At 34.4% G+C, this 18,378-nt stretch overlaps 1 protein-coding gene and 1 pseudogene across 6 annotated transcripts in view; both read right to left on the reverse strand.

Moving 5' to 3' along the window:
• Positions 1-18,378, reverse strand: part of SNRNP48 (small nuclear ribonucleoprotein U11/U12 subunit 48) — a 32,707-nt gene that overhangs the window by 9,506 nt on the left and 4,823 nt on the right. For 2 of the 6 annotated variants that reach the window (XM_045497462.1, XM_045497459.1), the window contains exons 4-9: positions 17,591-17,665; positions 12,328-12,516; positions 11,762-11,883; positions 8,220-8,308; positions 7,198-7,362; positions 4,900-4,953 (exon numbers count right to left, since the gene is read on the reverse strand). In XM_045497462.1, coding sequence (XP_045353418.1) covers positions 4,905-4,953; positions 7,198-7,362; positions 8,220-8,308; positions 11,762-11,883; positions 12,328-12,516; positions 17,591-17,665 — 689 coding nt within the window. In that variant the 3' untranslated portion in view covers positions 4,900-4,904. Of the gene's footprint in view, positions 1-2,638; positions 2,819-2,869; positions 3,586-4,687; positions 4,954-7,197; positions 7,363-8,219; positions 8,309-11,761; positions 11,884-12,327; positions 12,517-17,590; positions 17,666-18,378 lie in introns of those variants that run through there. The other 4 variants (XM_045497463.1, XM_045497458.1, XM_045497461.1 and 1 more) reach the window with 3 other exon arrangements.
• LOC123610035 lies at positions 2,929-3,052 on the reverse strand (annotated as a pseudogene).

Raw genomic sequence — 18,378 nt, forward strand, 5'->3', positions numbered from 1 at the left:
AACTCACTAAACATTAAAAGAAAGCATCCTCAAAGACATGGGTAAAAACCCTACACACACTTTTATAGTATTAATATTTCTGTGATAGAATATATAGGTGATTAGAAAATATTTTTCAAAGCCAATTTAAAACATCTTATGTAAAATTTACCATTTGACAACTAATTTTCACTAAAAGGCCTGAGATTATCCAATCAGCCTTACTCAAAAGTGGCCAATACCTGGAGATCATTGATCTAACTAAATTCTGAGTGATGAGTTAAGTTTCCTATTGAATGTAATCAGTGTCCTGGGCTCTGCACAGCAGCCACCTTGACAACAAGTACATTAAAGCAACCAAGACTGAATATTTGAGAAGCTTCCTTAATTTCTTTCTGCTCACAGATCCCTTCTCTTGAGTTTCAGCATTAGCACTATTATCCTATGATAGATTGAAAAACCATACCCACATCCTCCTCCTCAAGATAAGCAGGAAATGGGAAGCAGCAGACAGGGGATTAAGCAGGTCTGAGTTTTTCCTCAGTTGTTTCCAATTTCCTTATGTTGGCTAAGATTTCTCTAAGAATCTATCATTTAACTATCAAGCAGTCTTAATTTGGGGAGGTGCTGTGAGATTTTGATTTTTATGAGTTCATGTGAAATGTAAAGCTGATTGATGCAATGAACTTTGGTGCACAATTAAAGGGTATCAAGATACAAAGCAAGTTCATTTATGGATCAGCTTGAATTTAACACAATGGCAGGCGGCAAAATGTTCATTTTTTTTGGATTTTATAAAGGAGTTCAGAGAACTTGGTGGATATACAGAGACTGCTATGAAATGGCAGACATTAACATGATGGGAATCCATTAAAAAGTATCCACAGTTAATAAAAGTTTGTATAGGGGTGCCTGGCTGGCTTGGTTAATGGAACATGCAACTCTTGATCTTGGGGTTGTGAGTTCGGGTCCCATGTTGAGTGTAGAGATTACTTAAAAAATAAAAATCAAAAATAAATAAATAAATAAATAAAAGTTTGTATAGTGGTTAAGAGCAGGGGCTCTGGTTCCAGTCTTTGTTGTGTTGTTTGTATGATGTTGGGAAAATAATTAAGCATCTCTATGCCTAAATTTTCTCATCCACAAACATTTATTACTTACATTATTCAAGGAATCATACGAAGCACTTTGGGGATTCAAAGATAAGCATTATGTATTTTACTTTCAAAAAATTTTAAAACCTAGTCGGAGATGGAAGCAGTGCATGAGTAATTATGAGAGAGAAATACTGAAAGAGCACGGACCCTGGGGCAAGACTGCCTAGACTAGAACTCCAGCTCCACCACTGTCTTTGAGAATGAGAGAAAGTTACTGAGTTCCTTCAGCTTCAGTTTCCTCATTTCTAAAATGGTGATAATATCAGTATTTAGTGGTGTGTCAGAGTGTTTTCTGAGAACTAAATATGTTTAACATAAAGAGCTCATCAAAACCACAATGAAATACCACTTCACACCCATTGGAATGGCTATTACCAAAAAACAAAAAACCACCAGAAAATACCAAGTGTTGCCAAAGATGTGGAGAAACTGGATCTCTGGGGCATTGCTGGTCAGAATGTAAAATGCACAGACCCTGTGGAAAACAGTGTAGTGGTTTCGCAAAAAATTAAACAGTTACCTTATGACCCAGCAATTCTAATTCTAGGTACACATTTACAAGAAGTGAAAGCAGGGAGTCAAACAGATCTTTGTACAGCCATGTTCACAGCAGCATTATTCACAGTAGCCAAAAGTTGGAAATAACCCAAACATCCACCAACAGATGAATGACGAACAAATATGGAATATACACGCAATGGAATATTAGTTAGCCTTGAAAGAAATGAAATGCTGATACATGCTACAACATGGATGAACCCTGAAAACACTAAGTAAAATAAGCCAGACACCAAAAAAACAAATATTCTATTATTCCACTTACATGACTTCCCTAGAATAGTCAAATTCCTAGAGACAGAAAGTGGTGTGGTGGTTACCAAGGGCTGGGAGAAGGGGTAAACGGAGAGTTGCTGTTTAATGAGTAGAGATTTTCAGTTTGGGATGATGAAAACATTCTGGAAACGTATGGCAGTGACAGTTGTACAACAACATGAATGTTAATGCCACTGAACTATACACTTGAAAATGGCTAAAATGGTAGAGGAGACTGGGTGGCTTAGTTGGTTAAGCGTCAGACCTTTGATTTTGCCTCAAGTCATGGTCTCACAGTTCATGGGGTCCATTCGCACAGGCTGTCAGAGACTGCTTGGGATTCTCCCTCTGCCTCTCCTCCACTCACACACACACACACACACACACACTCTCTCTCTCTCTTTCCACTTATACACACACACACACACACACACACACACACACACTCTCTCTCTCTCAAAATAAATAAACATAAAAAATTGGCTAAAATGGTCAATTTTATGTTATGTACACCGTGTGTGTGTGTGTGTGCAAAACAGAGTCTGCTACATAGTGAGTGCTCAATAAATGTTAGCTATCCTTAGTGCTTTTAAAAGACTTCAGGAGAGAATACTTTTATAGCCAGTAGATCATAAATGTAGGCAAGAAGGTACTATCAGAAATAGGATTAAATAAACAGGTAAAATGGGTAACAGTTATAGTAATTATTAATATCAGTACTTTATGAATCAAAAATTAGATATTAAATGACAGGGGCTTGCAAATGCTTTTGTCAAAATTTAAGATAATAAATTGACAACCACTGTGGGGGGTTATATTGATAAAAATGTAAAACCTGCTCTCAAGGAGCCATAATCCAGTGAAGGAGTCTGAAACACAGGCAAGCATGGAAAATTAAAACATGCAAGGATCAAACAAAGCCTCTTATCATCTACATCTATATTTTAATGGATAGTTTGCAGTAGTTGATATTATACTTAAAAATCTGTAAAGAACCCTGGTTACATTTTACGTGTCATTCTTGCCCAGAAACCATACTAATCTTCTCTGTATTATTCTCTGTATTATTTCAATTTTAGCATATGTGCTGCTAAAACGAGCACTCTGGTTACATTTTTCCATACTATCCTACTTTTCCCCAATCCCACCACCCCACTTCTCCTTTCCACTTATTTCTCTCTTCTACCAGAAACCCAAGTATGCCTTTCAATCTTACTCTTCGGTTTCTTCCACTCAGCAAAATCAATGAAATCATATTGAAAAACAAAATGATAAATTAAGTTACAATATATAAAATTGCTGGTAATTCAAATGGTTTTGACCCACAAACGGAGCAATTTTACATGGTTCAACATTATAATGCTAAAATCCTTAAGATTTTTAAATCTGAATTTTATATATTTAGAAATTAAGTACAACAGCAGTAGTAAGACTTCAAATTGGCAAGTGAACAGTTGATTTCCAACTTATAAATCTGAGAGTTGTTTCTCATACCTGAAGCCTAACAGCCAATCTGATCTAAATCCAGTCAACCTTTGTGTCATTATCAGTCACTTATTGAAATAATTAAAGTTTCATTTCTATTTGGAACCCACCTTGGAGTCTTTATCCTGGGTATCCAAGAATCACGATGTTGCTATTAGACATGAGATGATTAACATTTAATGCTTAAGTCTCACCTGGGTGATCCATCATAACAACAGAATATACTAAGAAAAAGAAAGGGACGACTGATGCATACAACATGGATTGATCTAAAAACACGTGGAGAAGAAGGTACGTATTGTAGGATTCTGTTTATATGAATTCTAAAAAAGATACATCTAATCAACAGCAACAAGAACCAGTCTGTGGTTGCCTAGAGGGGGGACAGAGAAACTGCCTGGTAAAAGGGGCATATGGTAACTTTTGGGGATGATGGAAATGTTCTCTATCTTGATTAAGGTGATTTTGTTGGCAGGGGTAAAAGTTTGTCAAAAGTCAATGAAACTTACACTTAAAACGGATGTATTTTATTTTATAGAAGCAGTAAACCTCAATAAAAATGATTTACATGAAAGAAAATACAGTGTATTTTAAATTTTAATTAAAATCTAATTTTAATTAACAAGTGAAACATAAGCATCTGATTTTTAAAAATTAATGTATTATGGATAAAGCTAAAATCTTCTTCGACCACCTTCTCAATCCTGGTTTTCACTCCTAACCTCACCCATCTATAACTCCTCCCCCAAATAATCACTATTATGAATTTGGTATGAGTTCTTCTAAACCCTTAAAGATGTATTTACATACATATATGGTCACAGAAAATGTATAGTATTATATTGTACATAAATATAACTTGTATCTATCTTTCTTCAGCTTGTTATTTTCACTCAGCATTATATTTCTGAGATCTATCCATATTAATCTAGATAAAGTTTATTTCTTTTAGGTCCAATATAGTAATCACACGACTATTCCATATTTTATTTAACCAGGCTATTTCCCTTCTGACAGATATGTAAGTCGTCTTTCCCTATTACAATTTACCAGTATAGTGGTAAATAGTAGTTCCTGAGGTGGCCACAGGGATTATAGGTGGTGTTCCAAGGGGACATTAACCTAACTGAAAGGTTTAATTTTTTTTTTAATGCAAATGTATTTGTGTATTATTTATATAGCTTAAGTACTGACTTTAATTAAAGAATTTTCTGATACATAAACTATAACAAAGAATGAAACAAAATCAGTAATAGGAAGCAATCATCTATTAAAATATAAGTAAAACAAAATTATAGGGCATGATAGTGTACTCATGGTTAGAAACATAAGTACTTACTGAAAATCAATAATCTGAGCACTAAACAAGTCATAGAAACACATTCTTTTACTCAAAGCAATTGTAATTAAAATATTGGCATATTGGTTATCATGGCATAAGCATAATTAATACATGCACAAATACCTCATTTATATTTTTTGCTTTCTTCTTTTATGACTATGGTGTCTTTCCCCATCCCTGAAATGACAGGAGTGGAAAAAAAAATATTACAAATGATGGACATTTTAATATCAGTGCTAAAACGATAACTCACTAGTAATATACTTCAGAACAAGTTATAACATGCATTCAGAACTAAACAGTAATTGTTTTTATTAAGCTGTACACTCAACATAACTTGAACTCATGATCCTGAGATCTAGACTCACATGCTTTACCAACTGAGCCAGCAAGATGCCCCTAAACAGTTGTTTAAGAGTAAATGTAGAAAATTAAACGTTAAAACCAAGGGACAAAATTGACATGGGGACAAGCAAAATGAGATTTTTTTAAGTTGCATTTTGGAGTTCCACTTTAAAGGTTATTTTGAATATACACTCATGAGAAGGGGAGAATTCATTTCAAATAAAATATTGAAGTCAGAAATGGTCTGATATCTTTGTGCTGGCTCCTATCTCAGCTCCCTACAATTCATTCCACCTCAAGTGTGGATATCAAGGATTAGTCCTACACTACTGAGGATGTATTTCCTACTGATACTCAGTTTATATTTAAACTCTAAATATATCCTCTCTAAAGGAAAATTATTTCATGTTTATATTTGAGGCTAATGTATTTAAGTCAATAAAAACTGACCAGAGATGCCAAGAATTACTCAAATGGAAGAAACATGAACAAACCATAAGGAAGTAAAAGAATAACTCTGATAACTAAGAGTTAATTTGTGTATAATTATTATAAAATACCATTCATTATGTGAATCAAAAGGGATTACTAAGCAAATACTTCTTATTTATAAGAAAAGGATAAAATCACAGCTAGCTTGAAACCTATGAAATGAATGACAGTGAGATGAGCAAAATTATTGAACCAATAAGCATTACTAATTCCTGATCACTATTGGCCCTGAAGAGAGAAAAGATATCATTTGAGAGGCCATTATTAGACAAACACTGGGCATATGTTACTAAGTAAGACATCGACCCGCCTTCAAGGAGCTCAGTCTAGTAGGGAGAGTAATAACATAAGTTCAATAAAAAGAACATGCTAAGCAGAGTGCTGACACGATGGGAGAGATCAGCTCTGCCTCAGTGAGAATAGGTTTCACAGAAATGACTAAGCTGGGTCTTAAAGGACAAGGAAGGGCTCACCAAGCAGGCTTTAAAAATAAAAATTAGGCAGCAGAACTTGACAGAGAAAGGCACAAATGTGGCACAGTATAGATGAGGAACTCTAAGTAATTCAGGCTGGCTACAGCATAATTTTGGCATTTCATGGGGTTTTGGCAAAATACAAGGATGGGTAGGTGGAGCCCTTATCCTGGAGGGTTTAAGAGCCATTCTAAACAATGTGAATTTTGACACTGAAAAGTTTTAAGAGTGAAAGTTCACTCTGGCAGTAGAGTAGGGATGTCTCCATATGAGACAAGCTTACAAGCAGATAGAACAATTAGGAAAAACTATCATTTTCCAGATGGACAGCAGTAAGGACAGAGACAAGAAGGTGCATGTAAAGTATCTTCAGGTAAAACTGACAGCAATTAGGAACTAAATGGTAGGAATAAAATAGAAGCCACTAAAATAAATCCTTGACTTCTGCTTAGGTGAATAGATGATGGTCATCCCATTAATCAGAATATGGAATGCTGGGAAAAGAGGGGCAGAATGAGAAAAAGTATGTTCAGTTAGAGACCTGATGAAAGTGAGATCCAGGCAGATACCCAGAGGCAGCTGGACTACAGGAATAGACCACAAATGACTTACATTTATTATTTTAGTATTAGTTCATACTTTTCTAGCCATCGAATTCTATGAGAGTTATTAACAAGGGCAAAATTGACTTGACATTAAAGTTTGGATCTTTTCTCTGACCCTATATACCCTTTAACTCAAGAATTAGCAGGAGAAACAAATAATAAGAAAAAGGAGGGAGGATGGAGCAGAAAAAAGAGATCTAGGCAAACACCTTGTTGACAGTTAACCTCCTACCTAGACATTACTTCCATATGTCATGACTAGGAAACTGACTAGGAGTAAAAGAGGGAAACCCACATCCAATCAGGCATATAGAGAACTATGCCACCAGAGCTGTGGTTATTTGAACTAACGTAAGACAAATGATATGAATTCTCATCAATTACTTACTCTCTGTACTGTAATTTACTCTTATAATCCATTTTCTCAACATACTCTACAACAGACAGATCTATTTACTTTTCAAAAGTAAACAGTTCAACATCAGATGATGCAGTGTTAGACTCACCTCTCTTTCCTTCTTCTTGAGTCCCAGTTTTTATCCTTATCTTTATTTCTTTTTCTTTTATGTGGACTCCTACTCCGATCCCTTCTATGTCGTGAACACTCAGCATCCAAATAGCTTCCACCAGACTGCCGTGAATCTACTGAAGCCGATCGCCTTTCTTCATTCCTGAAAAACAGAAAGAATAGTTCAGTTTTATTCTTTAATTTTTTTTAATGTTTATTTTTGAGAGAGACAGAGACAGAGCATGAGTATGGGGGGTACAAAAGAGAGGGAGATAGAATCTGAAGCAGGCTCCAGGCTCTGAGCTGTCAACACAGAGCCTGATACGGGGCTCAAACTCACGACCCTTGGGATCATGATCTGAGCCAAAGTTGGACGCTTAACCAACTGAGCCACCTAGGTGCCCCAGAACAGTTAAACACTGGTCTCCACCAAACACACACAGACACACCAGCTAAAAGTTGAATATTCTATATCAGAACAACGATAGAATCGATATAAATAAGTATAAGCTGGGGCACCTGGATGGCTCAGTGGGTTAAGCATCCAACTTTGGCTCAAGTCATGACCTCACGGTTTGTGAGTTTGAGCCCCACATCAGGCTCTACGCTGACAGCTCAGAGCCTGGAGCCTGCTTCAGATTCTGTGCCTCCTTTGATCTCTGCCCCTCCCCTGCTCGTTCTCACTTTCTCTTTCTCTCAAATAATAAACAAACATTAAAAAAAAAAATAGGTATAACCTTATATTCCATATGAGAAGACAGTTAAAGAAATATAGCTCTTAAATATTTTACTGTTTTAATATTTCATCAATATATTTGTTTCTCCAAAACTGTCAAAGGGCAATGTCACAGAGAAACCCTGGTATAATAATCTTGAGGAAGGACAACATGGAACAATTTAAGCATATTAATTAACTACAGTGTGTTATTAATGGTCTTGGAAATGCTGAAATTTAGTCAAATGATTATAAAGTAACAGATTAAAAAGAGAATATTTTCACCAGTAAACACCATGACATACTTTTCAGCATCATCCTCTGGTCTTTCCTGCTCTTCCTGCCAATGACTACTGAGTTCTTCCATGTGCACATTTATGACATCCCGAATCACCTTAGGAGAGATAAGCACCCAGTCTCAGATAAGAAAGTTTTTTCAAAAAATTAACTAGAAAAATCACTGCTAACAATCATCCAAATATTTACTAAGAGTTATGACAGAATGAACTGTGGGATATGAGTTTAGAGAATATTAAAAATTCTGTGGCCAAATTACAACATGAATGGTCAATGAAAATACTATAGGGGCACCTGGGTGGCTCAGTCGGTTAAGCGACTGGCTTTGGCTCAGGTCACGATCTCACTGTTCGTGAGTTCAAGCCCCATATCGGGCTCTGTGCTGATAGCTCAGAGCCTAGAGCCTGCTTCAGATTCTGTGTCTCCCTGTCTCTTTGCCCTTCCCCCACTCTCTCTTCTCAAAAATAAATGTTAAAAAAGAAAAAGGAAAGTACTATAATCGCTGCTAAACTTGCTAGTTGATTGCTATCTTATGATTAAGAAAAATATCCCTATTTTTAAGAAATACATACTAAGTATTTAGTGACAAAAAAATCATGGGTTATGAAACTTAAATAGTTTAGAAAAAAAATAACGCATAGACAGAGATCAAGAGAGAGAAAAATATACAAATTAAGAGAGAGTGCAAATGACAAGCAAATGGGACAAAATGTTAACAGGTGATCAGGGTAAAGGATATTTAGGAGTTCTTTGTACTATTTTTAGTTTTGCAAATTATTTGTATGTTTGAGATTATTTACAAATAAAGCTTTTTAAAAATCTTGTAATTAAGATGAGAGACAAAATATCAAACATTATAGTCACTTCACAGATACTTTCCTATAAGATTAATATAAACCCCTTACCTGTAAGAACCATTTGGAAGTTTCTTTCTTTCCTATTTATCCATGCCATCAAGCACAGGGCTAGTGAACTGAGAAGCACAGATGAAACTAAAATAGAAGGTTACATTTCCCTCATGCCTAATTAGAAAATGTTTTAAGAAGGTACAGGGGACAAGGGGCAATCTCAAAGACAAACACTAAAAAGTTCAGTTCTGACTGAGTTTCTCCCTACTTCAAGGAAACTTTCAATGGCTCCCAAAGTAAAATGGAACAGTGTCCAAATTCCTTAATAAAGCCTTTGAAGCCTTTCATGATTTTACTACATCACATAGCAGAAACCAGCCTTATCTCCTACTGGAGGTTCAGAAACCCTAAATGCTAGCCATCTTGGACTACTAATGGGTATCTCAAAAACTATACCTCTATTTATTTTTAGGAACACTAACCCTTCCACCGGGAATATCCTCATCCACCACTTCCCCTCCTCCACCATATTCTCCTGAGAAAATCTTAGATGTGTCCAAGTACAATCCAGAGAGTGACATGAGTCATAAACACCTGAATTCCAATTCTAGCTCCAGCACTTCCCGAGTAGCCCCCCATGACTCTCTGACTAGCTCTACATGAACTCTGTGAAGCCCAAGTATTACTGGACACGGTTTCCACAGACCTAACCTTGCATAGATTCGCCATAGGAAAGAGCTGATGAACAGCATTCTTTATCCTTCCTACTTCTCCCTTTCCTTCAAATGCAATCTTCTCTATGAAGCCCATACCAATCTTATCTTTTAAAAATAATCGCTCTTTTCTCCCATATGCTTTGATCTCACTTTATTTTAGTACTGAATGCAAGCTGTATTTTGAAAGCTCTGTTCCACTTGTATAAACTATTCTAAGCTCCTTAAGGGTGGTGTCTGTGTGCCATTTATCTTTACCTCCCCAACAGCAGTGTGTTATGCACAGTAACTACAGTAGGTAACTTTTTTCTGAAATTTGACAAAGTTCAGGTTTAGTCCAAACAAAAATTATAGAGGACATGAATGAAGCTAGAAATAGATAAAATGTTGGAAAATTCATGACCAGGAATATGATAAATCACTGAAAGATTTGTAAACACTGAAGTTTTTACAGATGAAAGGTATTTAGGATCTGCTTCCAAAATTACCAATGTGGAGGAAGGAGGTAGCAAGTGAGGATATAAAGAAAATGACAAGGCCATAATGTTGATAATTGTTGAAGCTGTGACAGGGACAAAAGAGTTCATTAGACTATTCCACCCACTTTAGCATATGCTTGAATATTTCCATAATAAAAAGTTAACCACAGGGGCGCCTATCTAGCTTAGTCCCAAAAGTGTGTGGCTGGCTCTTGGTCTCTGGGTCGTAAGTTTGAGGGCCATGTTGGGTACAGAGATTACTTATATAAATAAACTTTAAACAAAACAAAAAAAAAAGGTTAACCATAAAATTTGAAGAACACTAGCAGCAACACTTACACTTGGTTACAAGGTACTGAGACCAGAGAAGAAACAACTGACGAACCACCAAGTATTTGAGGGACTGTACGAATACTTAGGTAATATGACGAGGTCCCAGACCTCTACTGGAAGAGATAAGACTGAAACATATACTTTAATTATACAAAGAACAGCATAAGATTAAATGCTAAGCTATGTGGTACAGAGAGCATTAAAACAATAAATCAACAAATGATTGAGTCAACTAGCACCTCATGGAAACAACGGACCTTAAAATTTGTATCAAGATTTAAAATAACAATAAAGAGCATTTCAGGTGAGAAAACATGTTATTTGGACAGATAGATAAGAATAAATGTGTGTAATCAGATACAGTTTAAGAGACATGCTTGACTAAAGCAAAATAAAATGCTTGGTAAAATAAGGTCAGATTATGGAAGGTCTTAGAAATCATAGAGAGAAGTTAAGAAATAATGTGGGAAGAATTTAGAGATTCAATAAGGAGATTATTTGTAGAGTCTGGGCAAGGTAATTCATGTACCAAAAAATTCATCAACTCTGACTATCCACTAAAAGACATCTGAAAATAACTTTGGATATACATCAAGAGATTAATACATAAATAATTTATACCAGACATTTCTTAAGCCCAAACATTTAGAAGAGTACATAAAAGCATGCTAAAATTTCTGTAAGGAAAAGACAACGGCTGTTTGTTGACCAACTTCTGTGTCTACATGCATTATCTCAATCAATTCTTATAACACCCCCACAAAATCTACATAAAATGTTTAAAATGAAAAAAGTTGCAACTTAAAAAGCTCAAAGAATTTGTGCAAGTCAAATAGCGAATGATAAAGAGTACAATCAACACTCAAACCCAGGTCTAAGGCCAAAATCTATGCACTTATGATACAATGCTTTCTCAAAAGTAGGTATTTTTTAAGACTGTACAACCTCTTTACATAAGATTTTTGTACCTTGAAAAGGCCTTATTTGCCTGGTACAGTGGATCTGAAAGTAATGAAGCAAATACAAATCAGGTATTTGTATTTCAAGGTGGCCACCTTGAAGCTATTTTCTTTCAAAAAACCTCTATGAACTGTGGAAATTCATAGAACAGACTTAGAAAACTATCGAAGGGACATTCTGTTCTCAACAAAGCTCTAAGAGATTATGTAAAGCTTACCTCAGTATATGATTTCTTGGTTATGTGAACATTCTTAGCTCTATAGGACTGGCGTCTTCTTTTATAATCTCTCACTTCTGCTAGGATTTCAAGGTAAGACTTTGGACTTTTTCGACTATTATCTAATAAAAGAATAAAACAAAATTATTACATCCTTGGAAGCTTTTAGATTCTTACTAATTAGCAGGAAGAAAGACCGCAATCATCCAATATTTCAACATGTTTCCATGCATACAAAAACATCCTAAAAACTCCATATTATACAAATAGACTAAGTTTTATATCATTCCTTTTCTCCATTAGTTGAACCTAAGATTGTTAAGGTACAAAGATTAAAAGACCAGCACAGCTATAAGTGACATTCTTATAGAAGGAAAATATGCTTAATACAAAGGACAGAGAGCAAAATTTCATGCCCTGAGTAAATATCTTAACATATATGTGAATATCGGATAATGCAAAATCATCCTCTTTCAACTCAAAGTGGCCTAACAACTAAATCTTTGTAACACTCAAAGAGCGAAATGACAATTAAGAAATATAAAACTATTATATTCATCTCAAACCTTGATTGACTTTGGCAGCCAAGTCTACAAAGAGATCACTGTCATTTTCAATAATTTGAGAATCCGAGCGCTTTTTCTTCGTCTCCTCCATTACAAAATCATAGAGGGCAAGACGATCAGCTTGTGTTAGATCACAAACAAACCGTTTGTGATTCAGAGGAACTTCAACAGGTAATGAAGAATAAATCCCTAGTAAAAATAAAACCACAAGAATAAACAATACATGAAGCATTGTGGACTTAAAATTTACTCTTTATCTTTAAACATGCGCTGTAATAATGCAACATTAACACAATTGTTTTCACAGTAATCCCTAAAATATAAAAAATATCCGTCTGTGTCATAAATAATAAACAGTGACTTTATCCTCAAAGCCATACCCACAGAAAGCATGTACTGTGGATGTTTGCTATTCTCTCCAACAATGTTAAGACACATCCCATGAAGGCAAGCAATAATAACCATGAGATAATTTGCTCATAAGGAAACCTTCTGGGTAACAATTTTTAAAAGGCTACCCATATGATAAAAATAGTAACTTTCTTTCTGTTTATATGCTTTTTCCCGTAAGAGTTGGGGAAAAAATGCTTTTAATAGGTAATACACGTTGTAGTCCCTCTGAAAATATATTATAGAAATATGAAAAATGTGTAAAAAATGTCTTTTTTATATGAGACATCAAGTTAGATGCTCCGTATTCAAACTATACCCCACTTTTGCAATGACTTAGAGCCAGGGACCAAAACACAATTAATTAGGTAGCAGAAATCCCAAACTTCCTCAGACCAGAGAAAGACAGGTAAAACTGAGACTAAATTTGTTTTAATTTTCGGAAGAGGAAGCATATTGACACAACCAAATTAATTTAAAAGAGTTAAGAGCACTGCCCCCCCCAACAGTCACAGAACTTTCTAAAATCTGCTCATTAATGAAAGAAAGTAAATACAATACCTTGATATGATGTATTAAACATTGAAGAAAATTTTTGTTTTGAGATTCAAATTTTCTCAAAGAAATAAAAATTTATGGTAACTGTAAATAAAGCAATTGTTTTAACACAATTCTTTCTAGCCTTCATTATTTACTGATGCAAACAATAAATAGGAGCTACTACCCTAAAGTAATAACTTTGGTTCACAGAACAAGTAAGATCAGTAGCTCTTCCCAGATACTTTTATTTGATAAAGTCTAGCCTTAACTTCCCAGGTAAAGAGGCAAAAGAATAATTCAAGTAAGAGCAAACTACCAACTAAGCACTACAACACAAAAAAAGAGATGACTTTACATTTGTCTACATTAGGAGGAGGGCTACACTGAATATGAGTCCATGAATAGATGCGGATAACAATACAGGGTCATTTGTATTAGTCGAAGGGTTTTGAATTAGTAGAGAAGGGTTTCCTTTCAAGTCAATCAATTTTACTATAATTGTGGTAGACACTATGAAAAGCTTTTTTATGAAGGCAGATGTGAAAACATTTAATTTTGTACCATAAAAATGAATTAGCTTTGATAAGCCTAATTCCTTTGAATATAGGCTTTTATAAAAATCTGGGAGAAAAATACAAAGATTAGAAAACACTGATATATTACAAACAAGATCCACATAAACCTTTGCCTATTATTTTTAGACAAAGAAATATAATTTCCTCCTTAAATTATTCTGAGTTGTCTTCATTCATCTTAAATTTCTGTATGGTGATGATGGATACTTAAATTCCTTGAAATTCAACGAAAATTCCAAAGATTCTAATACTGTGACAGTGGTTAAGATCAAGTTTAGAAATTTGAGTGATACTTTTAAAAGGATATCATTTGCAAAAAGGATACTGCATATCTTTAAATAAGGAGTACATTCAGGTTCCTAATTCCTCTTTATACTCACCCCAATTACTGAAAAAGAAAAAGTACAGGAAAAGTTAAACAACAAACTGCATTCAAATAATTCAGAACATAGATATTTCTGACAAAAAAAAAAAAAAAAGGATAAACACAAATAAGCTTACATTTCCATAAAATGTAACTTTTCAAACACAAGCTTCTACAGGATTTAGAAATACACCTAGACGTGCTGTAATCATATTAAATTCCATGATCCTCTACTTTTTTTTGTAGTAGCCTTTTAAAAGCTGTAGCAATATATATATAACATAAAATTTACCATCTAACCATTTTTAAGTGTACAGCTTAGAGGCATTAAGTATATTACATTGTTTTGCAACCATAACTTCTGTCCGTCTCCAGAATTTTTTCTTCACCCAAACTGAAACTCTAATCTACCTTTTTAGTAACTCTAATTCTTTCTTTTTAGTCACTTTTGCCATCACAGAGCACCTTAAACGTGTGACATATATAATATTAAACATTAATAGAAGGTACTGGCTCAAAGATACAAATTCAGAATTTTAGGGAAAATACAGAGTCAATTTCCAACATCAGAGATAAAGAAATTAAGGCCCATAGAGGTAAAATGACTTGCCCAAGTCACACAAGTCGTAAGAACAGATTAGGCCTAGAACCAATCTACTAGGGTCTCTCAAGGGTTTAGTATAATACACTGATCTTCAAATCATAGCCATGATTCAAATATAGTCATGAAATTGAAATACAGCAAATAATACTGAAAGAAAAAGATACACCACTAAATGTAAAATGATTGTTTATGATTAAAATTAGTATCTTGGTTATAAAATAAACATCTCATGGTTGATAATAGGTAAGTACATCTCATGGTTGCATCAAGCTTTCACAAGTTCATGAATTGAGAATTCTGTACACTGAGTGGAGACCTGGTATGACTGACAAAATGGAAACATAAATATAACTTATCAAAAACTTACAACTTAATACAAGACACACAAAATATTAATTAAATGGGAAAATGTAAATTTGCTTATGTTAGTCATTCTTCCTTCAAAGTAAATAAATCAGTAACATATTAAAAAAGATTCTTGTTCTAGGCTGTAAGATTTAAAAATGTGTAAGACATAAGTGGGTCACAAAAATAATGTCTATTGAGAAACTGCAGAGCTCTACACAAGATGAAAAAAAGTTTTAAAAAGAGGGTTACAGATCATTTAAGAAAAAATTCTTAACAGTTTAATTTAATAGAGTGTGAAAACAAAATAAAAGTTCCTCTTAACTTTTCTACTGAAAGAACTATTCAAAGTAATTCTTTGCTTCTGTAAAGAACTAAATTCAATGTCTAATCCACCTTATTACTTAGTTAATATAAATTAAAAAACTTGAGAACATTAAATTACCCACATGTATAAAATTCTCACCCATTTCATTATCTTAATATGGCTTTCTATACATTAATGTGCTTAGAAATTAAATTGCTTAGACAATAGAAATTACCATATATTAGAGCTAGTGCTAGTTTAGCATTCATTATCTCCATTGTTTTAAACAACATTGTAAGATAGTTTTATACTACAGAAAAGGAAACAAAACCTCAGGAAAACTGTCATTTGTACCAGGCCAAGCAACTAGTTTCTTTCCTTAAAATAGGCTTACAAACTAGAACAAACAATGAACACTACTAATAGCAGTGAGTAAGTACAGATTTGAAGTCTGTGATTACCTTGTACTTATTTATAATAGACATAATAAATAATGAATATATGAGCAACAGCTAGAATCTTAGTCCATAAATTTCACTAAATGAAATTTTCTAACGGAAAACAGAATAACTCGGTTCAGAGTGTGTACCAAAATTCAGAACTTGGCCCTCAATCCAGCTTTGCTATTACCAAGACTTGCTATTATCTAACGAAGGAGTGTTAACCCATTTCTGTGTGTCTCTAATTTCTTCACCTGATATGGAGGGGAAAATATTTGTCCAGATTATTTCAAGTTAGTTATGAAAGAGAAACAAAATACATAAAACAGCTTTAAAAAAGAATCCATTTAAAAAAAAATAAAATATTGAGAGCCGTCAGAACAAACACACCAGAACCTTATCATTACTCTCAGATAGAGTTTGTTTCCTTATCTGTAAATCAGATGCCAGATTAGATGATTTTCCAGTTCTCTTTCAACTCTAAAATAAATTCAGCAAATCTATCTGACTAGTTAAAGTCAAAAAGGCCTTTAACTATTAACCCCTCCAAAAAGACAATAGCAAAATCCTCTACATTTTTATTGTTTTGTTAACTAAACTGGGGGTAAGAGACAGAATCAATAATAAGGACCAAAAAAAGGCTTGATTGATCAGAGCTCAGTAATCTCTTCCAGTAAGAGTCAAATGTCTCCCTCAAAGAAAAAAAACTCTAGAATTTGGCAAAAAGTACATAAAGATGGGAGCTTTAAAACAGGAAATACAAGAAATGTGCTTCTGGCTGTTGCATGGAACCAATGTAATATACACCACCGGTAAGAGAGTTCCTCCTCCTGAAGCCACAGTGCAGCTTAAGAAAAAATCAAGTCCAGATATTGGCTTAGAACAAAGGGTAAAGACTGAACTTCAGCAAGGGAGAAACAAATCCTAACTACGGGCTAATGATATAATTGAGCTAGAAAGAAAAATGAGGGGAGGGAAAAAAAAGGTAAGATGCCCAGAGAAATCTATCTTTAGAAGGTTCAAAGACAACTCAGAAACCCTTATAAGAAGGAGCCAGTAATGCTTTGGCTACATGTTATATCTAGGTTCAGAAATCTATTAACTCTATCTACTCATTTACTTCTATGTTTTGGATGGATTTCGTTTTCTTTTCATTTCCTAAAAGCTCATACTTAAAAATTCTAACCTAGTCTCTGCTAAAGTAAGTCCCTGGAAGAAGGGACTGGGCATGAAGGGGTCCACAAACTTTCTGAACCTGTATGGAAAACCTTGTGTTTGGGCTTTATTCTCAAATTCTCTTTCAGCCTAAGCCTTGCCTATTACATTGTGTTTCAATATCCTTACATTTAACAATGGGCTAATTCTTAAGAAAGGAAAGAAATCTCAGGGTTAGACAATCTCAGTGGGATTTAGTTACCAAATAACTAGAATAAAAATGATCTACAAGATAATCTCACCTATTAGGTGATTCCAAGGCATGAAACCCTAGCTAAGACAGCAGCCCAGTGAGATTCTGCTATATTTGAGCAGAAAATATCTAACAAATGAAGCTGACACCAAACACATTGGCCTAATGTTAAGTGTAAAACTTAATTTTTCCCATGTAACTGTTTGCACAAGATTTTTCTTAAAAATTAGTAACATGTACTTAAAAAATAGTTTGAATCATTAATTAGCTCAAATTATGATGCTACTTACTTTGATTATAACAATCACCCTCTTTTCCAACTGCAGTTCTAGCTTGTTTAATTATCTGGAATTGTGAGTCCTTATCTGTCAAAAAAGCACCCATAAACACAGAATGAATCATCAGTGTCCACAACTAAATTAACTAATTGGTTTCTAATCCAAGCTCTTTGGGCACATTGACAAATCTTCCAGAATCTTAAGAACAAAACACCCACATCACTCCCCATGTAATCTGAACGCAGAATTCTTTCAGATCTAGCTAGAACCCAGTAAGTAACAAGACTTCAAGCGGTTCAGAAAACATTACCATCAGGCATACTGCAGTAGTTGTTGCAAATTTTAGCAAAACCAATAATAGCTATCATTTCTTGACTCCAGCTAAGTGTCAAGCACTCTTCTAAGCATTTTACATATATATCATTTAATCCTCACAAAGGTGCTATTATCATCATCCCCCATTTTATGAAGAAATTTAGGCAACAAAAATGTTAAATTACCTTTCTGAAAGTCACAAATCTATTAGTGAAAAAACCAGGAGTTGAATCAGGGCATTCTGATTCCACAGCCTGAAATTTTAACCTCTGCCTATGCTGTTAACACCTGGAACACACTTCCATACTCAGTCTGCAAACTGTGTTGTGTGGCCAGATTTTTGTTATAACCAAGAAAGAAAGTATCTGTCTTACTGTACAAAGCTTTCCATGACCTATTAATAAAAGCCTCATCTCTAAATTTCAGATTAAGCAAACTACTTTCACTGTACATTAATTAATCCTACATTCTCTCAAGGTACAAAA

The sequence above is a fragment of the Leopardus geoffroyi genome, chromosome B2 (genome assembly GCF_018350155.1).
Source record: "Leopardus geoffroyi isolate Oge1 chromosome B2, O.geoffroyi_Oge1_pat1.0, whole genome shotgun sequence".
NCBI lineage: Eukaryota > Metazoa > Chordata > Mammalia > Carnivora > Felidae > Leopardus > Leopardus geoffroyi.